The sequence below is a fragment of the Poecilia latipinna genome, unplaced genomic scaffold (assembly GCF_001443285.1).
Source record: "Poecilia latipinna isolate Pla-1442-1.1 unplaced genomic scaffold, P_latipinna-1.0 Scaffold260, whole genome shotgun sequence".
Lineage (NCBI taxonomy): Eukaryota > Metazoa > Chordata > Actinopteri > Cyprinodontiformes > Poeciliidae > Poecilia > Poecilia latipinna.
In genome coordinates, this window is record NW_015112876.1 from 346,112 (window position 1) to 373,054 (window position 26,943).

The window sequence follows — 26,943 nt, forward strand, 5'->3', positions numbered from 1 at the left end:
TATTACTTCAAAATGTAATTTGTTATTCTACATCTCATTTGTCACGGTTTTTGAGCACGTTCACACATAGAGTGATAATAGTAGGTGAAGTATGGAAGTGCCTTTTAATGCCTTAGGAATTATGTTGCATTTATGTTTTAATACTTTAAAAATGGAAAATAAAAACAGGACACATGATCAAAAGAACTCAGTTCCTTTGCAACTTATTTATGGGGTGTCACCAGAAGCTTGTGTGAATGGACACTTTAGTAGATTTCATCCTGGATAGAATGCAAAAAATAACAAAATGAATAGAAAAATGATCCCACAATGTCAGACTTTTGAAACAACTTTTTAACAGAAAGGCTTACAATGTTCTACTTTTCAGGGTTGATTATTTTCCTACTTTATTTGTCTGAAATTTCTGTATTTGCTATTCTTAGCAACAACGGCAGGATATGGTTCACTCTTCTGTATTTCGACAAATTTAATAAATGGATGAGCTAAACTCAGCTTTTGTGTAAAATATTGTCATGGGCCAATTTACTGTCAAATTAAATTGAAAGAAAAAGAATGTGATTAATAAAGGACAGAACTACATGCTGTAACCACGATATCCTATCTAACTTGTCAGTGAGAATCTTTCCATGAATAAAAAAAATGGTCAGGGCCACATAAAATCATTCCAATGGCCTTGGGCCCTTCTTTGGATACCCTTGATCTAACAAAAACAGATTAAATTATGAAGTTGCGAATTCTAAAAGTTATTAAATCTTGAATGTAAAACCACATGATAGTATTCATCTGAATCAAAGCTTATTTTGTTTGTTTTAAAGTGATCACTTAAAGTATGCATTGAAATATTTGGAGCTTTGCCACATGTCGGGCATCAATCACACTGGGGCACAACAAAACTTGCAAAGCTGCAATACGGCAGTGTTGTGTTAGTAACCTATTGCCTGGAGATCCACTCATAAATGGGTAAGGGCAGCACTGTTTCTGTTGAAGCTGAAAAAAATACTAGCAATGAAACAGATAGTGGAACCTAAACAAGGGGAGACAGGTTTCACAAAAATAGGGCCGATGGGGTATTAATAGGATCTGGTGGAGTTCAATTTTAGTAGTCAGAAAGATAAGTGCGAGGAAAAGCAGGAGGACCCCCTGCTGGGGCGGCTCATGCAATATCTGCTCGGAGCTCCCCAGCAGGCGCCAAGCTCCCCATACCAGAGTGTCGAGCTTTGATTCTGCCAGGAGCACGTTCGCTTTTTTAATAAGGGGGCAGCTCGTCTTATTTCTCCCCAGACCCAACCACAAATAGAAATGAACACAAAGGCACACGGAAAAAAAAAAAGCACACACACGCTAAAATCAATGTTTTCACAATTTAATTAAAACTGATTGTCAGAAGAATAATACTCAAAATCTGTGCTTTGTGTGGCTAAGTGAAGAGATACAGCTGGATTTTATATAATATGTATATATTTACACACACACTCACAGTTGTATATCACATATGTACAAAAGGAGAAATAAAGCATTGAAACATGAGTCCAAGAGTTTTTGTGGAGATATTTCCACATTGATGCTTTGCTAATCTATTTACACCTCAAATCATACCTTTTTTTTTTTTATGAAGTTGTATACCCACTAACTTCACTACCACAATATGGACCAGGTGCTGCAGTATTATTGCATCAAACTCTGATTATTTGTTTTTGGAAAAAATGGAATATGGAGTGTATCCTAGCATGCTAGTGAAGTGCTGAAAATAAATGACATTTTCTCAGTATTGTGATGCTCACAGAATGCTCGACCTGAATTATGCAGTGTTAATTTTGACACCAAGCACCTTGGGAAGGATTTGATCAAGATAAATATCTACGCAGTAGAATACTGCCACCAAGTGGAGGAAACAATGCCGGTGCCTTTATTTACAGTGGTAAAGTGCAGCTTCTTCCCCACTCTGATGAAATATTTTCCCTGACACTTAACCTCTAAACAAATGTCAGAGACAATACTCAATTCCTTATTCTCCAATTAACTGCTGGCAGTCAAGTAGTGATTTGTTTTCTTTCCTTAATGTGCAACAAACGTGAGCTGGACCAAAGCAGTTAAACCTGCAACAAGAATGAAACACAATCTGAGTGAAAGATGTTTGTATCACATCAAGCTTAAGGCACATTAAATACATTTCATGGCATCAATAAAGTGTGCTACATGGATAAGAAATGTTAATGATCCAGCTGCTCGTTTCAGTGGCAATCTACGCACCAACAAGAGGTTTCTACTTTTTTTTTTTTTTTTTTTTTTTAACAGTGATTTTAGAAACATTTTTAACTTCTGCAACAGTTTTCTAAACACAGACAGATTTGATTTCTCAGGTGATGAATGAGATGAACCGGAAGTGATAACTGAACACACAGCTAGACAGGAACTTGGGAAGGGGAAGAGGGGGAACCCCTGGAGTTCATGAAACAGCAAAATTAAAAATGCGAGAAAATAAAAAAATCTTCTATAAATGATCACCCTTAAAAACAAACATTCATCCAATTAGAATTTACAATCCCATTACATTCGGTGATCCAGTCAAACTGATTAACTGCTGCGTTTAATTTAAACTTTTTTATGGCGTCAGAGCTGCAGCTTCCTAATGGGGTTTTCCGGCTGGAACCTCGTATTTAAAGACCACACTGAAGAGTTTTCCTCCCAGTCGGTCAGCCAACCATGAGTTCTTGATGACGGCCATCTTGAGGCTCTCACAGCTGAGCATGGCGTAGTAGTTAGTGTGGATGGCTCGACCCATTCCCTCGATGATCACCAGGTCGGTCTGCCGCTCCCTCACCAACATCGCCAGCACCTTGTCCAAGCGGCTGAGGAACCACAGAGGAGTCAGTTTTGAAATTATGACTTTACCGCCGTGAGGACGTCTCCAGTTTTTGTTCTTAAATGGGATATTTGCAGCATTAATACTATCCACCCACCTCAGATCCAAACAGGGAGAACTGGAACCATCCTGGACTAATGTCAGCCTGTCCTCCCTCAGGGCCGAGCTACACAGACAAAAAAAAAATGCAATTTGGTGCAATGCATGAAATAATTACTGATGTAAGTTAAATCCTGAAATCACCCGTACTCAATCACAGGATCCATTGCTGCGATTCTTTCTGTCAGAATATGGAGTTCGCTGTTTGTTACGTCATTTAAAGCTGGACCGGAATTACTGGCTAACACAACCTGTAAAGTGAACACATATTACAAATTTTAAGACACATTTCATAAAATGTAGCATTTCTGCCATTCTGTCTTCAGTTCCTCACCTCTGTTCCCCGAGAGAGAAGCTCTCTGACAAAGGGCATCACCCCTAAAATGATGTCTACTCCACTGTTATCCACGAAAAACAAGGCACACCGATGAGGAGGACCCTGCAACAGAGAACCAGGATAAACTGCATTGAAGCATTAATCACAAAGGGCATGAAACACAAAAAAACATCTGTCAAGAAGGAGTGTTGTGACATTTGTTGAGTTTCCACTTGAAGAAGCTCAAATGAACTATGTTTTAACTAGCAGGCAGTAGAAATGTCTGACCTTTAATCTCTCGAGCCACTGATCAAAAGAATCAACGAGCCATGGTCGATCTGAGGAAAAACAAAACATAAAAAAACAGTTTGAGTGGAAAAAAGACTTTTGCTGAAGTATTTTTTCCTAGGGAAAATAGTCCTATCTGATAAATGTACATATTGGATAGAAGTGCACAGACTTAGAGGAATATAAAAGCTGTTTTGAAAGCTTGTTGCATCAGACAAATGTAGTTTTACATCCTTCAGTAAGATTCGTTTTGGACATTTGTGTAAGGGAAGACAGGCAAAGCTATTTACAAAAACCATAATCATTTTACCCTTCGCATTGCAAAAGTATTAGTAAGCCTTGAACTCTTTCACATTTTTTTGACAAACCGAGTTTATTCAATCACTTCAACTTTTAAAAGAAGTGCTGTTATGTGTTCCCAGGCACGTAGTGCACAATCAAGTAACTATGTTACCTTCAGTTGTTACAAAAATGCTGTACATATTAAACATGACTTAAAAGAATCTGACTTTGTAATTTTACGCCTTGAAATTGACTTCTGTCTCTGTGAGGAGCTCCTGCTCTTTCCGACACTCTGCCTTCAGCAAATCATCACAACAATCTCGCATCATTACAACGTCGATTGGATTACAGTCCAGTGCTTTCTTCGGAGCGTTGGACTGAAATGGTTTGTATTCTAAGCAATCACTAAACATGTGCTCTGGTCAGATGATAAAACATTTTGACCTAAACTGGTAAAATGTCCCCCAAAATACAGTCTGGTTTTCTGCATTTATATCCATATTTATAGGTTTGTGGTTAATAGCTGACATAAGGTTAAAAATTGAAAGAGTTTGAAAGACACTAGCAAACTGAACAATAAGCTATGTATGTTTTATTTCTTCTTGCTCAACACAAAAGCACACAAAACAATGTCTACTCCAGATAAGAGATTATTAGAGAGACTACATTGTCACTGAACCCAGACACAAACTCAAAGTGGATGTTAAATATTTTTTGATTCAGAGATAAATGCTGCAACTGTAATATCATGCTGTTTTTGTTCCTGATTAACAGACATAATTAAACAGAAACGTTTGGATACCTTCTAACCGTCGTTTAGCTTCCTCAAACCCAAACTCAGGGTTAGATTCCAGGACCCTGGATGTATAAAAGCAAAAGTATGAGAAAACAGTTTGAAACAAACTTAAGAATGATTCCAGTGGATCACAGTAAAATGCAAAGTTCCAAATAAAAATAAAAAAGGATTAGGACTGAACTGCATTCAGTCAAAATATTGTAGATTACAACACCAAAAAGAGGAGCAAAGTTTGTTTGAAAATTTGTCATGGTCATAGGAGTGAAACTAATTGCTTAGTTTCAGTCCTATTTTTAAATATTTGGAGATTAACAAAGTACGGGCTGACTAAAGCTGAGAACGCACTAACATTTTAAAAGCAGTTTTACATTTGATTACCAACCAGGAAAAGTCTGCGATTGTAGGAGCCAGTTGGTCAATCAAGTTGGGACAATAAATATGTTGGCGAGAGAGAATGGAAAGACTGAATTCTGCAAGTATGCGCGTGAGATATTTGGCCCATTTCCGTCACAGCCAAAACATATTGAAAAATTTTTGAGCAGAATTTTTTTGAGTTTGAACTAATTTCAAATTCAGTTTCTTAAAAAAAAACTATTTGCTATTTATAAAACGGTATTAGCTGATTTTGCCAATGTTTTATATGCCAGTTTTTCTTTTTTTTTTAATAACTGTACTAGTTTTTGTTTATACTTTTGTCCATATCTAAACGCTACAATTTTGTCTAAGATGTAAAACATTTTTTTTTATAAATTCAGCTTTAATTTAAGAAATTAATTTGTGAAATAAATTATATCATGAACGTTAACCCAGGGTTTCCACCATAGTTCAAAATGTTCAGTTTGCTTGGTAAATCATGTACTCTGTGACTCCAATCTTTCAGTAGGGAAAGAAAAATCTGTTAGTATAAACTCCTCTTTTTAAAATCTATAAACACTGTGAAAGCTGTGTAAACCATAATGGATGAAAGAAAAAAAAAAAAAAAACAATCTCAAAATGTGTACTTTATATAGTAATCTTACTCTGACACGGCCTTGGCCCCCCAGTCAAAAACATTCCCAGCCAAGACGCCCCTAACCAGAGCAAACTGTCTGTCCTCCCAGCTCAGCTCCTCCAAGGACTTCACTGCTTTCTCATAGTACTTGAGAGCAATGTCGTTTTCCCTTTCTTTAATCTGAAACGGAACAAAATGCAACATTGCAGTTATTGCATTAAACCAGTAACAGGCTTAAGTAAGTCACACTTACAACTGCAAGAAAATGATTAAACTACGACAGTGCTTTGTTTAATTTTAACACATGGAAATCATTTGTGTCGCTGTAAGACTGTAGAAGACTAAATGAGTGACAGTATGGATCAGTGAGGACCAAACTAGTGTAGAGCACAAACATAACAAGGAGAGTAACAGATTTGACAGGTTTCACTCAGACCTTAGAGTAGGGATCAGGAAAGTTGAACTCGTTTAAACAGTGTTCCCTCGTGTCTAACAGACTTCTGACAGTGAGGGATCCATAAGCACTAGGTGAGAAGAAAAGCACTCTACATTAGCCAAAGAAAAACATAAACAGACAACAGAGCTGGGATGGAAGTAGGTTTTTCTCGCAGATTATTTGCGACAGACTGAATTTATAGAAGCAAAAACTCTAAGTTTGACATCAATGATTGTTTTCCCCAATCACATACCCAGACATTAAGCATCAACAAACTAAATTACAACTAATGCACACTTACTTAGCACAGGTCACTCCTAAAACCGAAATAATAGATAGAATTAACATTAAAAATTCCTTTGAAATGAGGAGGCAGTAAAAGCAAGTATGAAGACATGAAGCTAATGCAGACAATGAGAAGGTTTTTAGTTTGGATTTAAAGGCAACCTCTAGGTTAAGCTGAAGCAGACAGGACATGCAAGAACCCTTACAATGGCTGATGGCGCAGAGTTTGGAGTTTGTGTAGATACTTCTGACGAAACTTCTCAGCTCGCTCGGCTGCCTCCGGTATGTCCGGCTGGCTCGCTACAGCTCTCTTCACCACCTGCTCCAAGAAAGAAGAGCCACCTTCAGTCCTGTTCACAGCCTGGCTGGACTACATTTTTAAGGCTACGACTGTCACATGGCGAACATACAGAAGAGGATTAGGCCATGGGAGGGAAAAAAAAGTTTAATCCAATACTGTGTTGAGATTTGTTTTAATAAATATTTCAAAACATAAAATCTATGAGATAACCGAACTTCAAGTTAAAATCTTCTTAAACGGCTCGGAGAGAGTAATCCTAACGTCCAAATTAAAGTTAACAGAAGCAAAGGGAATCTCTAAATTGGGCTGCTTGAAAAAATTAGACATAGATCTAACTGTAACAGTTCATGTATTTTTAAAATCTGATTTTGAAAGTATTTTTGCAACTGTTCACAAGTTTGTCTGAATTAATTTCAGTTATCTTACCCCATCTAAAGCTTCTTCAAAGCAGGATAGCCAGTATTCCCGGGCCTGAGCGTCCTCTGTGAGGTCGACTGTGTCGGGGATGTAGGAGGAAGGATCCTGGAGTAGAGGCAAATTCACCAGCTGCCTATCCAGACGGTCCATCTCTAACATGTCAAACTGGAAACAGCAAAGTGATATCAATCAACACAAACTGTAAGTTTTGTTCAAAAACAAAAAGAAAATAAACTTTTGAAATGTTGAAAATCACTATCCCTCAGCCCACATATATTAGAAATAACTTGAAAGTACTTCTTGCAGCACTGGCAGTTTTTTCTAATGTTAGTAATTTTCCTCCAATTTGACACAAAGAAGGGTTGGAGCGACAAGTTAAGAAGAAGCAGCGAGTTACAGCAGGACTTAGTCCTAAAAGCCACTAGCAAGACAATTCTCCCAGCTAAGCCGTGAATCTCTGCAACTTTTCCAAAGTTACCACAAGCATCTCGGTTGCCACTTTCATCAATGCTCTCCCTGCCTGGCCAGTCAGGTTTGGTAGAAGGCCAAGCTGTGACATACTGCTGTCATTTTCAGATTATGAATAGAACAGTGTGTGATGCTCAAAGCACAACTCCACTTATTCAAAATCTCATACCTGATCTGTCTGGTGTGTTCCTTGGTCTTTGTAATGATGTTTGTTCACCAGTTTTCTATAGACACACATTTCTCAGAGAATGTGTGTCTATAGTAACACTAATTTACACACAGTTGGACTATCTACTAATGAGGTGACTTAAGGGCATTGATTGTACTTATTGCATTTGATTGTGTTTAAGAGGCTAAATACAAATGGAAGTCGCACTTTTCAGAAATTTAATTTAAAGGCTTTTAAAACCAATATAAAATATTTTCCCTCTACTTCACAATCACTATTTTATGTTCTTCAATCACATACTATCTCAAAAAAGCAAATCAAAATGCAAGATCTATGGCTATAAAGGTTCAAGATACTGCATACAAACTCTTCTGAACTGCATGAAAAACAACTGATCTAAAATATCACCCTGTGATGAATTTATTCCTAAATGGATGCAAAAACATTCCCAGGACATCTAAGAGTGAAGGGAATATTAGTTTCTATTTTTCTACAGAAGCCTAAAGCTTCGAAGCACCACATCAGGAGATGAAAAAGCACAGTGCACACTGTTATTGACCACTGGAAACAACAAGCAAGTCATTTTAAATCATCTGGTCAGAAAATAACTTGGTTAGAAACAAATTAGAAGCAGGTGATTTAGAGCTAAGCAGCCTTACGTCAAACAGAGCAAACATGGTTTCTGTCACGGCTTGAGAGTTAAGCTTCAAGCTATGCAACAAAGAACTGTGAGCAGAGGCAGTCAGTGTGTCATTAAAGCAAGGAACCACACGAAGCAGGAGGAGATACTTACAGGAAACTGAAGGAAAGAGTTAGGTGAACAGAAGAATGTGTGGAAAGGAAATGGATGATTATCAGACTCAAAATGTGGCTTTGTATGATTACAATGATTATGGTTTTAAATAAAGAATTTTAAAAAATGAGAAAATTATATTGAAAAAAAAAAAAACAGAAAATGGATGCCTTTGTGTGATAAATAGGCCAAAGGATCATATGACTTACTGTTCCACTGCGAGCACGCTGCATTGGATTCATGTCAGGAGAGACACTCATCAAACCGGAGCTTCCTGCATAATTTTCACCCCAGCTGTACTGGTTTGGATCTAAAGAAGAAAAACAACCTCATAATTATATCCATTAGCATGTCGATGACATTGTAATAATATGATTTTTGATCTTTTAAATGTGGCAACACAAGAAGATATAAAATCTAATGACACTATTTAGTTAAATCCAGTCACATGAGCTGCAGGTATGACATTGAAACAGGCGATTCACTCATTTCAGTCCTGAGGCCCTCTCTCCTCTGATTATGATGCAATCACTGAAACTGGAATATGAGAATGGTTGCAACAGCAGAAGCAGCTTGTGGGTTTGTAAAATGCATCACTTAATTTTTTTCCTGTGATTTGTATTGCTATTTATGCTGGCTAAACATACTCCTATGATATCACTGCAATGTTAACATTTCTGCATGGCAAGCTGTAAAATAGCAGGATTCAGCTAAGATTTTCCTCAGCACCTCCACCGCCCTACATTCCTGTGCAGAAATTCAAGCTCTTACAAGTTTCTATTTAGCTCTTCTTTTTTTTTTGTACTGCGTCCTGATGGGAGAATATACCAGACTAATATGTCCTTACTATCTTCCTCTGCTCCTTTGAGGAAAGCTCCAATGGCTCCAAGATAGCCTTCATGTCTCAAAAACAAAGCCTGAACTTCACCCTGCAACAACACAACATGAGGGGGCTCAACATATGAGCAACACATAGAGCAGATGATGGAACTTCTGTGTCATAAAAGTAAATAAATCCTACCTTTGTAAAGAAATTGATGCTATAAGTTATTGTGTGCATGGTGACAGGGTGTCCTCTGATAAAGAAGCCTCCAAAGTACACTCTGGACAGGTTGTGGAGTTTGGCGTACAGACAGGCTAGCTGTCCGATGTCGTTGCTGATCATATGGAGTAAACTCTTGGCCATGTCTTCGTTAGAGAACTCTACAATTCAAAAACAAATTATATGAGAAAACAGTCTTCTATCTCAGGAAAAATATAGTCCCCTGCAAATGTAGTCATATCACTTATGACTGTCGTGTTACAACCACACATTTTAATACTGAGCTCCATGAGGCGTTCAAAGCTTGAGATACTGTTTTATACCCTAAACTTTAAACTTTGCTGCAGTTGTGTCCCTTGACTGTTTGCTCTGTTTCTTTACCTTCATGATGCTCTTTGTTCATTACTGTTCTCTCACAAACTAGACAACTTCTGAAGGCCATTGTCTTCATTAGATTTTAATTAGGAGTATTAGACTAAAGGGGGTGGAACAGAAATGCACACCACACTTTTCATAATGTTTGGGGAAAAAATGGAAATCATGTATAATTTTCTTACCCAATTACAAACGTGCATTACTTTAGTATTGGGGGGGGGGGATTAAAACCTAAATTGTTTTGTCACAGGTTAAATGTTTTAGATCATGAAAATATATTAGACAAAGATAACTTCAGGCAAAATGAAATCCAGGATCCTCGAAGATCCTGGTTTACTTTTTCACAGCAATGCACTGGAATAAAAAAAAAAAATCCTCTAAGTTTGTGGTGTTGTGACAAAAGGGGATGCACTGAAAAAGCACTGCAAGCCAAAAAAGGGATTTGTATCTATTAATAATATTGGAATTCAGAATAAAGATGAATAAACTACAACAGCAGTTGCTCCACAGCAGGAAAGGGTTAGCTTTGCTGCCGTTTTATTTCCTAACATTTGAAATATCAGTATTGGGTGAAAGGCAATCGTTTTCATTCATCATTATGACTAAATGAACCCTGTGTTAATGAAACAACGCAATGTACATAATGTATTTAAATCACATAATTATGTGTGTTTTAGCATTTTAACACAATAATATGTTTAAAAAGGTTGTAGCTACTGAGTTATATCTTTAAAGACCCCATTAACTTTCACTGACGGTGGTTAAAATTGAGTTTGGTTGCCAATGTATTGAAATCTAAAATCTGTAGGTCATGAAAAAACAGAAACCAAAGTCTAAACTTTCACTAAAAATTGTGTTAATGATTTGTAAGTAGCTAATACACAGCGCTGTAGCTGCTGTCAATTCAAATTGATGGTCCTTTTAAAAAATGGTCCACACTGTATTTAATTTTGTAATATCAATAAACTGCATATCCAAAATAATAATAATTCTTGCAGTCATCCGGGAAAGACGTATGCTCAAAATATATTTCAACATGACATCCGTTTGTCTGTGCATCACCTTTGTCAGCTGTTGCAGACTTCCCAAAACTACTTGCTATTAGATCTCCAGTCAACCCCAAACATGCGTAAGATCCTCCGTAGATGTCTTTGACAAGCATATCGACGCTCGAATGCTGTCCTTTGGAGGCCAACTGTAGTAACTCATCAAATCTCTGCACACGAGAAAGATAAATGCAGTTTAGGAGACTCGAGGTAACTGAAATGCACCGAGATGGCAGCACAATAAATGAAATAAAGTAACAACTACAGAACTTTATTAGAGATACCTTTGTCTTGGTGAGCAACGCTCCAAGGCCCCAGAATGTTCCACCGCCTATTGAGCTTCCACCTATTCGCTCAAATTTGTCCTCTGATTCAACCTGTCAAAAATACACAAAGATGTGCATAAGAGGATAAATATGTCAAAATAAAGAAAAGGTGCTGAAAATTCATGCTCACATCCAGTCTGACTGTGTGTGAGCAGTTTGACAAAACAAACTACCTTTTGTGTTTTCCTGTTTTGCTTTCTAGATGAGCAAAACAGGACAACACAAACGGACATAATACTTACACCTGAAGGTCTTCAAAGAAATGACTTCAGAGGAAAAATGGAAATACGTGCAACACTTTCAGCTTTTTACTTGTAAAATCTTTCTGCTTCATAACTTTGCATGACTTTGTGGTGGTCTATAACACTAAACCTACTGAAGTTAATGGTAGAAAGAACAGTAAATATGAACAAGTTTAATTTTGTGAGTCACTTTATTAAGAGGTGTAAATACGGTATGTCAAGATACCGTATAAGATAAGTAATTGACAATACTATTTAATTAGTAGTTTGTTCACAAATGGAAATGAAAATACAGCCAAAAGCTCATAAGCTCATATTTATACATAAGTTACATAAATTCAAGTTCTCTATAATTACCTTGACTATTGAGACCCCTGAGCCGATGTTCACAAGCAGGTAGGGGAAGATGTCAGGATTAGTGGTCTGAAAGCGGAACTCTGAGTCAGCATGTTTGGCATAAACGAAAGCCTCATGAGGGATGTTCTTCAGCACAAAATTACAGCCCTTGATAAGACAGGTCATCTCATCCTCTTTGTCCACTCTGCCACAGTGCAACACACAAACAAATATGAGACAATCTCATCGCTCTGTTAATAATCGTCAGGAATCTGATTTTCCTACAATGATGCAAGAGGACAAACATTTCAAATGAAAAGCAGATCTAACTTCACAGCTATACAGGCAGATTATAAAAATAAATATCATCTGAACTTTTAAACTTCTACATATGCAGCTTCTAGAACAGTCAGGCTTTTCAATTTAATCTGTTTTGTTAGCTGGCAAATTAACTCTCACTGCAGCAGAAATTATAAAGATAAATAAAGTGCTACTAAACTCTCAAAAGTTATATCCTTGAAAACAGAAATACAAAAAGCCCGCTCCACAACACAAACTCATATTACATTGTCTGCATCAGTTACAGTGAGAACTATTGTTTACTACAGTGTTGTTTTATGGAATATACCCGAATTAGGCTTTCTTTTGCTTTGTACATGCAGACTTTCCAGTTCAGTGTTGCTGGAGTATTACTATCAGCAAATCCATTTGTTCTCTAATGACTCGATTCATAGATGTACAAAACTGTTTCAAAATCAGTTTTTTATTTCATGATGTTGGTAAAAGTAAAACTGCCATTGGTAACATAATCCATTTCCCCTATTATAGTAAACATCACACTCACAGTTTATTGAACAGTGTTTGATTTACTTGAAGATAAGTAGATTTCTTTTGAAATCAACAGGTTTAATAGTCTATGCATTTAAGCAGCTATTGATTCGAATGGGAGCAAGTTCTTCATTAACTCAGACAAGGTCAGAACTCCATCAAAAAAAGAAGTAAAGATTTTATTTCAATATCGGAGCTATATTATCTACTTTGAAAATTACTGTTACTTTTTAAAGTATGTATCACTTTCCATTTAAATAGTGCTTGTTTATTGGGATCAAATATGTAGAAGTCCCAATTTTTCTGCTTCATTGCCACATGGTACCTTACTTTTGGCTTAATGAAATTGTCTCATATTATTATTACTTTGCTTGCTTACAAGGACAACCTTATTAAGTAAGAAATAAATCCCTCTGTTCTAAGAATACTCTCAAGTTGTCAGATGATTAACTATAAACCGAATGAATCAGAAAGCAGGCTAAGTTGCCTGTTTTATTTTAAGTTTTAACCATTCTACATACTGAGATTACTCAATATTAATCAGTATATTGCAATGCAATGTAATAATTAGCCCTATTGCTGTGATATTTGAGTCCCAGTTGTGTATAGCACCACTGCTGCAACTCTGTAGTTATGATGCACAGCCGATGTGGCAGAATTTTCCAAAATGCCCCCCAAATTTTTTACTGTCTGGCATGGATGGTGTTATATAGTGTTATATAAATTGTTCACAGTCAATTCCTGAGCACATTCTATTGTGTCTTCAAACTCCAGTAAATAAAAAAAACCCACTTACATATTACTGGGAAGGGGGTATTAGGTTGAATGAATGTGTCAATTAATTGTCATTTATTCAAACTAAACTGAAAGAGAATTTATTACATACACCATTGCAATATATTAAAAACTAAATTTGGTAATTAAAGGTCCCATTTTCATGAGTCTCAGCATAAATTAAAGACAAAAACAAATTAGTCAATAATTTCAGATTGTATAATGTAGCAGCTGTCTTAACTTCTAACCTTCACACGTCTTGTGAAATGAACATTTTTGTAACATACTTTACAAGGCATGTTTGTATACTCACTTGAGCCCAAGTTTCCTTTCTATTAGCTCTTTAAACTTGTGCGCCCCTCCACCTGTAGCTTTAATGACTTTGGTCTCGGTGTTGACCAGGTGGTCTTTGATAAAGTCCAAGCACGTCTCAATGTAGGCATTTTCAAACTTGATAAAGTGCAGGCGAGCTGTGACCTCTTCCTGTACTGATATTTCATACAGCTTGTCGCCTGCTGCTTCCTGCGATTAAAGAAAGGATGATACGTATTGAGAATCTCAAAAAAAAAACAACAACAGACTTTTGTTTATTTATTTACAACCGTACCTTTGTGCTGTGGTCGAAGGATCGTACTTTGGCCACTTTGTGTTGAACAGTAGAGTAATAAGCAAGCTTAGTCAGAGATCCACCTGTTAATGTAAACACATAAGCAGTAAACAACAGAAACCGTGAGCTAATGTGAAAATGACAAAACTGGTAACAGTTCACCAAGTTGCGGTGGTTAAAACATCCGTTTCAAACAAAAACAAACGTTATCCAAAAAAAAAAAAAAAACCCTCTAAGACCTTTTCCCAGAGAAATTACGCTACATCTGACACAAATAAACATTAGAGTGTCTTTTAAGAAGCTACGATGCTATTTGTTTTGTTTACTTTTATCTAAGAAGTCATGTGTTGCAGGAGCCTTGCCCTAAATGTGAGGATTAGCTACATCGCTACAAAAGTTATTAATGTCTCCAGAAGAGGTACAAAGTTTCCGATTACCTATGTCTATGGCAAAGCGCTTTGCATTCTCCATATTACGGAAAATTTCATCCGGTGGAAGGGTAATGCTTTTATCCATGGTGTGACTACTTGTGTTGCTGTCAACTCGACCACATTCCGCCATGGTCGGCTATGCTATGACGCCGCATACGTGCCGTACGTACAGTCCTCACAGGAACCAATCAGCTTGCACGCAAAGTAAGAGAGGCGTGAGCGTAGCGGGGTTGCCTTTCATTTTAAGACCTTCAATGAAACATAAGCTTGAAGGTAGTTTTCTCTAACAAACAGTTTTAACGTAGACTGCAATATTGTATCTTTCAATATTTTTAACATTACATTATATGTATTATATATATATATAGTATTTACTTGTAATCCAGTGAAAATAAGAGTCTTAATCTGTAAAAAAAAATTGTCTCATTTTCAGCCTTGGTCACTGCCGTCTAAAAAAAATTTGATAAATAAAAATAAATAAATAAATAAATAAATAAATAAATAATACCAGATGTTGCAATAATTTGTTCATAATAAAAAACATAAATAAATAAAAAACTGTGGTGATGTCTCTATATCTGCTGTCAAATATAATCTTTGTTGAATAAAAAATAACACCTTAAAATGTGTCTTTGATGTTTTTTTAATACACCATGATCAAATATATAAAGTAACTGACATTAAATCTTTGTGAAAGACCAATTTAATAGTTTCATTTTGTTGAAAAAATATGCTCCTTTACACATGTTTGCAAAAAACATTTTCTTCACAGAGAAGTGAAGAAAATGTTTCTTCACTGCACAAACTGCAGTTTGTGTGTTTTTTTTATTTATTTTTATTTATTTATTTATTTATTTTTGTTTCTTTTCAAAAATTAATGTTCAGGGTTGTTCAGGGTTCCTGATAAAGTCAGGAAAAAAACTGTATTCTTAGAATATAATTTTGTGACCTCACAAAGTAAGAAAGTATCATTTCAGGAAGAAAATAATTTTAACTCAGAAATAAAAATGTCAGAGTGACAACATGATGTATATAATAATATATTCTTAATGTATTTATTATTTTCAAACCATTTATAGATTATTTATAGATATTCACCAAGATCTCCAGAGGGCGCCCTTTTCTGCACTGTTATTGGTCTGGACTGTGGTGGTCAGAGGGGAAAATACCTTTCAGGTTCAAGGGAAACCTGCAACTTTTTGTAATAGTTTAGTTGCCCTTTCTGGTTTTGTGGGTTAGCTCTTTGCTTTATCTAGCTTGGAAACTCGGTTCTCTTTGAGGGACCTGGACTCAGGAGAGGCTTAAGCTGCCACTGATTTGCTTTTTGCATAATTTCTCCATCAGACATTTTATGAGCTGCAGCAAGAGTTGTCTTACTTCTAATGTTATATTTACCTTGTTGTTTAGAGTCGGAAGCACTTGAGAACTGCTCACTCCTGGAGTGAGTGTAGGTGTCATGGATCCCTGGTCTATGCAGGTTTCTGTAAAGAAGAGCTGAATTTTTTTATTTTTTATTTTTTTTGCCCTATTCCTTCCTATTTATGAACATCTCCATCTGAAAATGAGAATCTTAATCTGTGCAAAGTTTCTCACAGTTTCAGCCAATCAGAGAGCCTTATGAGACAATAGGCAGTAACAGCCTATGTGCTGTTATTCTGCTTGATGGGACAATAGTTGTACCTCAGGGGAACAGGTGGATGACTAAGAGGGTAGGAGCAGGGACTTTAATGGTGCTCTGTGAGAATGTGGGAAACTGATGACACTGGAGAGTTAGCAGATCTGTTGACTATTGCTGGGATTGATCACTTTGTGCACATAGTCACATATGAAAAACAAATGTCACAACGATAAGACTATAATATTGAATTGGAATAGAAAATAATGGTTTATAATCTAAATGTATCAGCCCTGACTAAAATATTAATTTCAGAGTAAGGACGCTGCAATACTATTACCGGAGTCAGAAATTGTTGATGTGCTAAAACAAGTACAAATGCTGTAATTAGGGTTACAATTATAAGAAAATCTAGTTAAATTGATAATTCATAAATAGTTTTAAAATACTCCAAGTCACCAAAGATGTTTTTTTTTTTTTTATCTTGGGTAAAAATGAGGGTTATTTCACCCATCTAAAAAAAAATGTGTGAAGACGGGACCTACGTGAGGGAGGTGAAAGGTCATTTTAGCCTCTTTCATTTGAGTGCCAGAAGGAGTCTGAAAGAGCTAAGCCAAGGAGAACTGGTCATGAAATACCAGTCGATGCAGAATTTAAATTTTTGTTCTGGATTGCTTAACTTTCGATGAGTGAGTACTTGTCAAGGATTTGTGTGCTGGAAGTTCATGAATGATGCTAATCGCGAGTTAGCATTTAGCAGTTTTGCTCGAGCTATTGGTAACTGTATTTATTATCCTTAGCCAGCTATGCTAAACAGATTTTTTATCACACAGTGGACGGAGAGGAACTCTGTGGACCTTTCTGTTGTGGATTGAATGGCCGAGTTTTGCCAGTGTACTCCATGTAGATAATGGTGAAGCAAATTCCAACTGAGCTGTTGAGTGCTACCTGGTGGTCACGGACAAGGCCTCATCCATCCCTCTGGGATTTGTGAGTAAACTAAAGCATGTATATTACTTTTATGCTTGTTGTCAAGTAAAGCGACCATTTGTGTTATTGAGTTACAACAAACACAAGCTATACTATCAGGCTTGCAACACGTTTGCTTATTTCAGTATGGTCAAGCTCTGAACTGAATTTAAAAGGGAACCATTTTGCCGGACTGTGATATTCGATGTTCTTAATTTTTAGTTTGGATTAATTCTCCTTGATATCCCACCTGTGTTGGAACACACCCCAAATCTTATTAATTTCCATTATGTCATAATGATGTATTTTATTTACATTTTACTTTTGATCTTGAACTTGGACTTGGGTTGATGTAGTTTAGAGTAAATACACATTGGCCTTACAGTTCATAGTTTTGTAGAATGGAAAGTAATACGCAGTGGGTCAAGGAAATCTGGGTTCCAGCACAATTATATTATGCTGACAATAGATTCAAAGACTTTTTTTTTAAATAACACAAAAGTAGGTTTTTGTCAGACTGTTCAGCAAAAATGTTTACACACCATGTTATAAAGGAGCCTTTCAAGGAGCCTTGAAATGTTGCCATCCATTAGTGAAAATACATATAAAAAAGACTTTACAGCTCAATAATGACTCTTGCATAGAGTGGAAATGAAGTTGCCAAAAGTTACAAGGTTGGCAGCAACGAGAAAAAGTAAGAAAATAGAAACAGTGGTGAAAGACGCTTTCCCCTGAAGTGTGCCAACTCCCCTTGTAGAATAGTCAGGTGCTGGTGGGGCCGAGGATGCTAATCATGCTGAACTGTGACTCTGCTCCTCACAGCTTTCCCACACTTGCTCCATTCAAGGAGCTCCCGCTCAACAATGGACATGTGCCTTGTTAAATGCTAATTCTTCCTCACACAAGCAGCTCCTGGCTCATCCCCCAGGGTAATGTTTGTTGTTTAGGCAGTCCTTTCAATGAGGATGAGAGAATGACAGAAATAAGCATAAATATTTTGGCTGGAGTGTAACAAGTACTTTATAACGAGGCAACAAGCAAGAATATTAAACTCTGAAGTTTCATGGTTTTGTAAGATTAGGTCCAGACTTCTGAGCAACTAATGTTTTTCTCAAGGTAACACAAAATTATTATTGCTTATATTATTTACAGAAGAGGAAATTAAACTCTTATATTTTTATTATTTGTGAGTTGTTCTAAAAGATAAAATAGACAAAAGAATGCATGGGACTTTTTTTCTCCTGTATGCAGATGTTAAGTGTTTGGGAAATTTATAAGGAAGCATTTTCAAACAAACGTGGTTGAATAACACGTCTTGCAACTTGAAATAAAATAAATGTTCACCTTTGGCTAAAATATTATATTTTAAGATTTAATCTTATTTTGGATATTCAGGAAGACAATTTTTTAAAACCGACAAAAAATGTCTTTGTGATGTTGATGCTACAACACCTAGGTAAGCATATTCCCAGCCTTGCTGAGTAAAATATGTAACCTTTTACGATTCACCAGTAAAAAATTCATCCCCCCCTTTCACAGACATCTTTGTCTAGTCGGCATCTATTGTCCCACAGGGGCTCTGTGAGTGAGTTTTCTCTGGTTTCCCACACTCTGTCCATTTACTACGCCCAAGAACAAAAGAAGTGTGTCTGGTTGCGCATCACATTAATTATGGAGTCAGTTTACGAGTTTTGTCCTTCTTCCTCTGAATGGAAATTCCTGTCATCCGGACTCGTCACTACTGAGCTTTTGTAAAATGTCGATGAGGAATGCAGACATCCTAAGGATTAATGAACATTCAAAAGCTCTTTTCCCTTTCTCTTAGCTTCAGATTGTTCCCACTGAATTCCTGGGAGTTATTTTGATGGATGGATGAAAGGGAACTATTTCTGGACTGTCCATATGAGCAGAAATGTCATGTCCCAAAAAATATTTTGAAAAATAATTTCTCATTTGTGACTGATCCAAGTCATGATACACAATACTCTGCTAAGGAGAGTATATATGATGTAAGACATTCAATGGAACCCTCCCCCCAAACATTTCTGTTAAAGAAATGTACAGATTATAATCAACAAAATGTGATCTACTATTCCTTGTCGGTTTCGGCTGAGTGCGATGGGATGATGAGCGTGTGCTCAGTCAAAGTCATTGATCCCAGCAACAAGAAGCAGCTCTCCACACACTCTGGGGTCACCACTTTCCCAGATTCAAACAGCGCTTTGTACGTTCTTCCCCTTCAGTGCTCCTGTGGCTCCCCTGAGATCAAACCATTATCCTCAAGGCAATAATACCATTCAGCATTTTGCATCCTTTATTGTCTCATTGCTCCCTCTGATTGGCCAAGACTGTGAGAAACTCTGGGCAAAGCAAGACCCACACATTCATATGTAGATTTGTGGCTATATAAAGGAGGGCTGCAGCCTCAGAGATCAGATTCTCTCTACTGAGACCTCTAGCACTGAGATCCAACAATGGCACCTACAATCCCTGCAGCAATGACCAACTCACAGGAGCATCTGACTCTGAACCACAAGGTAAATATAAAAATCCTGAAAAAATAATAATCTTTTATGAGCATTAGTGACATTTGCTGCATGCAGATTAAGTTCGCTAATGAGTTTGTCCTCGTTTCTGCAGCTCAGAAAGCCTCTGGTGGAAAAGTTGCGCAGAGAGCGAATCAACAGCAGCATCGAGCAGCTCAAGTCTCTCCTGGGTCCAGAGTTCCTCAAACAGCAGCCAGACTCCAAGCTGGAGAAAGCAGACATCCTGGAGATGACGGTTTGCTTCCTGAGACGGCTTCAGCAGCAGCAGCATCCACATTTGGATGCAGGAGCTGCTGATCAGGGCTACTCGAGATGTTTCCAAGAGGTGGTGCACTTCCTGTCCAAAGACGATCTGAAGACACAGTCCCAAAGAAGACTGCTGAACCACATGAACAAGCTGCAGTCTTCCTCTGAGAGGAACCTGAAAGACAATTTTCCTCTGAACTCCACAATCCAGGCCTCTATTAAGAAAAAGAGCCCAGCCAACAGCTCCCTCTGGAGGCCGTGGTAAAAACGTAGGACTTGCGCCCTGGAATTCAAAGTTTCTGTACTTCTACTCACTTATTCTTTTCTTATATCTAAAAGTCATTGCCTGTATCAAGGTGGTTTGTGTTGCCTTTTGTAAAGGCTAGAAAATGTTTTTTCTTCAACAAGAAATTCTGTTATTTTGTTTATGAAACAGTGACAAACGTGTAAGTTCATAGTCTAATTCTGTGATGTAAACAACATTATTCTCAATGTAAGTACTTGTATAATGTTGGCAGTGATGACAACCATGTATGTTTGTATGATTTGTTCCATTTTGGGGACCGTTTTATGTTCATGTTTTAACATGTTTCAGATTTATATGTGTTTTCCACATTTTCTTCTGATTGATATGGCCTCATTGGTTTTAAAAAAAATCTTAATTTCATGCTTTTTCTGTTAAGCAGATGAGATTCAAGACTAATGTGCTGCTTTATAACTCTGTGAGTGACGGCACCCATACCTTCAAAGAAGGAATCAATATTTGGAAAATGTCTCACAATGAATGTATCTCTTCGAACCAAGTGATGCGCAATAAAACAATCAGAAAAAACATTTGCTCGACTCATTTTTAGCAGATATGTGACTGTTTGAAATCAAGAATATTTAGTGTTGGAGGCTTTGATTTATAAAAAAACAAGGGAAAAATCTTTGTAAGTCAAATGCCTCAGTAATAATAGTGATAACAGTCTGACTGTAGTATAAGTAGCAAATAATAATATGAAGCACAATGAGCCAGAGGACAGATTATGTTATCAATGTTTCACAATGCTGACAATGAATAAGTACATTTGTTCTAATTCTACAACTGATGGGCTTTTCTTGATTATTTAATATTTTACATCAGACTTTGCAGTATTCATTAACTTTAAGGTCTGGGTTGCTCACTGCTTATTATTAAAGTGCTTTGGCTTTAATTAACAGAAAGCAGGCTGATGGGTAATTAAAATGACATGCTTTTTCATATTTTATTAAAATATTCTGATTCAAATTTGAATAAAACATTTCATGCAAATTAAAAAATGTAAACATATTTTAATCCCACATCCAAATGTCAAAAAGAAAAAGGAAAAAAAAAAGTTGCATGACTTTATTTTTTAAAAGTGTGAAAATACGATACATTTATTTAGTGCCCCTTATTCTGATATAACAACGCCTCCAGCAACTATACCATGTTCAAGCTCATTACTTGGGTTTGGTTCATTATTAGTTAAAAAATAACATGCATTTATAAAATATAGGCCTTCGAGAGACTTGAAAAGTTTTTTTTTAAATTATTATTATTATGTTTTGTTTATGCCAAGGCTTTTTTTCTTCTTTTCAGCTATTGAATGCATTAATTGGATGCTGCATTTCTATATTTTAAGCTTTTAAAATGTTTAAGTTGGAAAATATCAGAACATAAAGTAGGAAACAAAGATTAAATTTATGTCTTGCATAATGTCTAAAAGTATGGAGTGGATGGCTATAAAATCCACTAAACATTTATTTGTAGCTCTTCAGTCATGTGGTTTATATTATATCATGCTGACAATTTATCACTACTTAAACAGTGTTATCCCTCAACAACAGTGCTCTAATAGGCACCACACTTATCCTTTTATATAAACTCAATCCAAAAGTGAGAGACATTTGTGTCTTTATGGTAACAACAGTTTTTGGCAACACATCTAATACAATGTTATTTCCTTTAAGTGGTGGCAAATGTTAGGAAAATGTAGGACAATTTGTTTGTGAAATTATTGTGCCCCTGGAAAAACTTTCAAAAACATGACTTCCATTGTCAAAATGTTTTTGGTGAAGGAAGTGTGTTGGTATCTTTGTCACAAGGCGTTTCGTCATTGAGAGCAATTACAATGATGAAAGAAATCAAGATGAAAAATCCCTTTTATCGCCTCCCTGGCACAAATCTCAATCCTCTGCAATATCAGTACTCACCCTCGCAGAGAATGGTTTTGTGAGCTAGATAGAATAATCTGTTGGAAATCTTGACCTCAACCCAAACACTTGTGGGATCAGCTTGGGCTTGCTCTTCAATCCAGTGGAGCAAATGTTGGTTAACCAAGCTGGTGTCTAACATGCAATTCATCAAAAAAAAAAAATAAATAAATAAAAAATACAGATAATTCAAATGTAATAGCTTAAAGTACATTTGAATCCAGTTATAATTCAAAAGTGCCACATGTTATACTAGTTGGTAGTATCGTAAAATATTTGATAACTGAAAAATGGGTTTAATTTAAAAGAGTCTGAAAACATGCACAAGACAAGACTTTAATCTTTAGATATTTATTTACCTGAAGTATGCAACAACACAAAAAACTTAAAATCCACTTTGGATGAATACAAACAAAAATGAATAAAATAAAAAATATGCATACACAGCATACAAAGAAAAATTGAATCCCTTTTCAGAAGAAAGGTTGGCTTTTAAGGATATCACACACACAATACCTTGAATCAAGGCAGAAATATACATGCAGTGTGTTGTCACACAGTGTTTAACTAGTCAGTATTTTCACAGCAGTCAGTTAAAATGGCACCATTTGGCAGGGTTACAACATGCTCAAGTTGAACAGATAAAAAATATTCTAATGAGATAAAAATGTTACTTATCAATAAAAAGAAAGTAATCATTGCATAGATAAGAGATCGGACGTCTCTAATAAATCTCATTTAGCAGCACAACATCAGTAAGTTGTTGGATATTACACAGTTAATAATCGCTAAACTGTGACTTTATATCCAAAAATCTTATTCTGGCAACAGTTTAAACTACAACAAAATCCAGTGATAAAAGATGAGACTGTTTTTTTTTTTTTTTTTTTTTTTCAATTAACATCTTAAACTGTTCTACAAAATTCCTGAAATGTCCATACTTAATCTCTTCTTGTGACAGATTTCTTTCAGCTGAGCAGAATTTTATTACAAATATATGTCTTTTTTGAAACCGCAAAATTGCAGTTTATGAAAATGAACCAGCCTTAGTCCAGCTTTGATGATATTCTCTAGTCCATTCTTGTTAATAGCACAGTGGAGTCACATCATCCTCTGCATCGGGAAACAGACGCAAAATGTCTCTGGAGTACTTGGAGTAGCCGTTGAGAGACAGCAGGGCTTTCCTCAGGGTCAAGAAGGACTTTGTTTTCTCCAAGATTTCTGAAACAGGGAATCCGTTCTGCAGGTGGGCCTCAATAAGAGCCTTCAGCTTCTCCACTCCTGTGCAGCATTTCCTCTCCAGCGAGTGAAGCTTGCATCTGAGAGAAACAAAATTACATTTTTATTAGTATTTTCATCAGTCTAAGAAAATGACTTTTGCAGAATAAAGGTGAAAAACCCATGTTTAACTGAACATTTGCAGGTTATAGAAAGTAAAAGTTTGTCTCACCTGAAGAGTTCCTCCTTCATGGTGTCCTGAAGAGCGAGATCTGTGTAAAGAGCCATGTTCAAGGGTTGTTTCTTCTGTTGGGAAGTTCTTCAGTTGTCTGCAAAGGCTCAGATGATCGCTGTGATTTCCTATGCATCTCTGCTCGGCATTTATGCTGTCGATCTGATGCTCTCTCTGCAGTTTGGCCAATCAGAAGCTTCATAGCTCCAGACAATAGGCTGAATTTAATGGCTGTCATGGAGAACAGGTGGGATGCTTTATCTGCATGCCACTCATCAGCAAGGTCAGTGGGAAAGTGTTTTCCATGAGAGTGACACGGGAAAATTTTGTTTCCTTCAGTGATTTTTAAACCTGGACTTTGACCTTTAAACAAAAAACACAAACACTATATAAAGAAACAAGTGAAAAATAAAATTCTTAGGATAAGAACCAGGCAAACTGTTAACTGTAGAAATGATTAACAAATGGTAGAAATGATAGCTATGTAGAAAACATATGCTCTTTGAATAATACAATCTTATTGAAGTGATGCATAGCATTTCTCAAACTTTTTTTTTTAATGAAAAAACATAGGCCGCATATTTCTGAATGGCAGTTTCAGTTTTTATGTATTATTTTCCCACTGAGCTTCCCAGCAGTGAACTGCAGCCAAAGCAGATGGTTTGTTGGTGGAGTGGCCTCTTATGCTCTCCTTGCCTGAGAACGGCTCCTCAGGCTTTGTTGGCACCAGACACACTTCCATTGTGTGTGTGGCTGAGCGGGCCGCATACAGAAGTGTGGGAAGCCGTGTGTCGCAGCAGCTCCCAGCAGCAGTGAAAGAGGAGGGCGTGTGACTGGGGCACAGCCAGCCTTGTGCAGGGAGCCGTGCTGGCTCAGAGGAGGGAAAATAGGAAAACTGAGTGAACCTTTGTGTAGATAGTACCGCAGCACACAAACAAATGGGAGAAAAGATTATTATGAAGGCGAATCCACATTAAAACTAGTTGGGATGGCAGTTTCAAGTGATTTTGTGTTGAAATTGTGAAGGAATAGTTAAAAAGAAGCAATTTATTACAGCCTTGAATGTTTAACCAAGACTAAAGTTACACACAATTATTATCAGTAGTAGTATTAATATTAAGAGACAATGTCCAATAATTGTACTGTACAAACATGGATCAGATAAGTTAGATGTACTATTTTTTATTGTTATTATTCAGGTATAATCATCTCTTATATCTTACCAAAATTTTAAACTTTTTAAAGCTAGCATTTTACATTAGGAAAAAAAAACACTGCAATGGTCAACTTTAACAATGTTTAAAGGTTTTGTGCTTGTACTAATGCTGCTGAAGTTTGTCAAGAGTGACCTTTACCTTCTGCCTGTGGACTAGTAGGAAAGCTGAATTTCCATGAAAAAGAAGTTATAGAAAGATCAGGTTTTTTTTAGCCTTGTTTTTGTAAAAACTAATACAATCCAGTAATGTATAAAAAAAGATGCTGTCCTCCTGGGGAAGTTGCATCTAGAGTCTTTGAATGTATACAAGGATTATGATCCGATTTTGGATAAATCTTCCTTAACTTTTAACATGACAGCCAATAAATGAAAAGTTCTCATTGTACAATGTGTTGCCATGAGGCTGTGAATAACTTTCAGGAAGCTGTTGATATAAATCTAAAATAGAAACGTATATCAAAAATATTTTAGATGTGCACTGTTGCTTCATTTTGTAATATGAAGAATGTTAAAAAAATATTTATTAAAATAAATGGTTGATTGCTGCAGCTTATTTTATTTTAACAGTGAAGTTTACATAGAGCAAGAAGTAACTCAGAGCCCTCACAGTGTGAATGTTTCTATGAATACATGACTGATTGTATTGTAAAATGGTTCGGAACCCCCAGAATTGTAAAAGCACCTTACAAATTTGAGTGTATTACCATTCATAGAACAAGAAATAGCAACAGTATCTCGAAATCAGATGCAACACTAGCATAATCTAGAGTAACGTACTTTCTTTTATTCAGAAAAAAAAAGGAATATGAATTTGATCATTCAAAACCATAAGTATGTTGTGTTTTAAGCTTCTTACATGTGCTGGACTCTTTAGTGGTGGTGTCAATATTGACAATATTGATATATGATGATTTTTCGGGCTATGGCTAATGGATACTTTCCTTTATTGATGTTGGTTAGAAGTATTGAGTTCAGATCAAAGGTTCTGACCAGAACTTTGTCAGCTGTTTGAGAAACTCTGAACAATAGATGCTAATTGCTGCTCTTCATTTATTTCTGCAGTTGTCAGCAAGGATGGATATGTTACTACAAAATAGACAGAATAAATAAATAACTTCTTACAGTTTGTCAATCTAATTTTTGGTTCAGAGTGAGGTGCTTTTTGAAAACGGCTGTTGTGGTTGTAATTGTCATGTTAGATCTGTGCAGTAGAGGTCTCTACAGTGAGATCCTGATCCCTTCTGAATTCATTTCTCCGACTTACAGTCCAACATCTCATTTAGAAATGTGGGTCTTTGGTTGCATGAAGGTTCCCACAGTTTCAGCCAATCACAGAGCTGAATGAGACAATATGGCATGTGTGGCAGCAACACGCTGTCATCTTTGCCTGGGGCTTTATGTTTAGGTCTCAGGGGAGCAGATGGAGCCGACACACAAAGCGCTGTGTGAATGTGGGAAGGTGGTGACCCTGTAGAGAGAGCTTATCTGCTGGTTAATGCTGGGATCAATTACTTGAACTGAGCACACGCCCTTCATCCCAGCTCACACGTGGTGGGATAATGTTTATGACAAAATTTTCAGGTAAATTCAAAATAAACCTTCATTTAGATAGGCTGATATAATTTTATTATACTTCTTGTTGAACCAAAAGAATAATAATAATAATAATAATAATAATAATAATAATAATAATAATAATAATAATAATAATAATAATAATAAAAACAATTTAAAAAATGTTGGTTTTAATTTGTTGGTTATTTATTGGTTATATCTCACATTAATTATTTATTTTTTCTTTATCTCTGTCAAAAGAATACAATTTTAAACTATTTTTTGCTTTAAAATCTTTGTATTTTTCAGATTTTTTAAACAAATATTTTGAGAATTATTATTTCTGGGGCCTACATGCAGTTATCTCACGGCACGTGCCCTCCTTTCCATGTGAGTAACAAGCTGGTCTCAGTTTCCCACACTAATTCCCTGCTCTATGATCATCAAACCACAAAGGGACAGCCTGTGACAGATGCTGGTTCTGTTTTCCTGAAGAAACTGGATTACATCACCAGGCATGCAGGAGGGAAGCAGTGCAATTGGCTGGCTCCGAAATGATGCAACATTTGAATTGGTGAAATAAAGTATGACAAAGTACAGCTAAACGAATCTATTACAG

General features: G+C 36.4%; 2 protein-coding genes across 3 annotated transcripts; one reads left to right on the forward strand and one right to left on the reverse strand.

The window, feature by feature from the left end:
• Positions 1 to 1,347: 1,347 nt before the first annotated feature.
• pank4 (pantothenate kinase 4 (inactive)) lies at positions 1,348 to 14,673 on the reverse strand. 2 transcript variants are annotated; one of them, XM_015033197.1, is made up of 20 exons: positions 14,518 to 14,673; positions 14,081 to 14,163; positions 13,787 to 13,995; positions 11,893 to 12,076; positions 11,252 to 11,344; positions 10,984 to 11,137; positions 9,526 to 9,707; positions 9,352 to 9,433; positions 8,714 to 8,814; positions 8,505 to 8,510; positions 7,084 to 7,239; positions 6,563 to 6,675; positions 6,072 to 6,159; positions 5,664 to 5,815; positions 4,651 to 4,706; positions 3,567 to 3,616; positions 3,297 to 3,401; positions 3,113 to 3,213; positions 2,961 to 3,029; positions 1,348 to 2,849 (listed from the first exon to the last, which is right to left on the reverse strand). In XM_015033197.1, exons 1-20 carry the CDS (start codon positions 14,639 to 14,641, stop codon positions 2,627 to 2,629), a joined length of 2,331 nt encoding a protein of 776 aa, XP_014888683.1. In that variant the 5' UTR covers positions 14,642 to 14,673; the 3' UTR covers positions 1,348 to 2,626. The 2 variants fall into 2 exon arrangements, with proteins under 2 accessions (XP_014888683.1, XP_014888684.1); XM_015033198.1 differs by lacking the exon at positions 8,505 to 8,510.
• A 2,030-nt stretch (positions 14,674 to 16,703) lies between these two features.
• Positions 16,704 to 20,721, forward strand: LOC106947895 (transcription factor HES-5-like). Its single transcript, XM_015033202.1, has 4 exons — positions 16,704 to 16,815; positions 16,960 to 17,116; positions 19,339 to 19,632; positions 19,736 to 20,721. Exons 3-4 carry the CDS (start codon positions 19,570 to 19,572, stop codon positions 20,150 to 20,152), a joined length of 480 nt encoding a protein of 159 aa, XP_014888688.1. The 5' UTR covers positions 16,704 to 16,815; positions 16,960 to 17,116; positions 19,339 to 19,569; the 3' UTR covers positions 20,153 to 20,721.
• Positions 20,722 to 26,943: the final 6,222 nt, after the last annotated feature.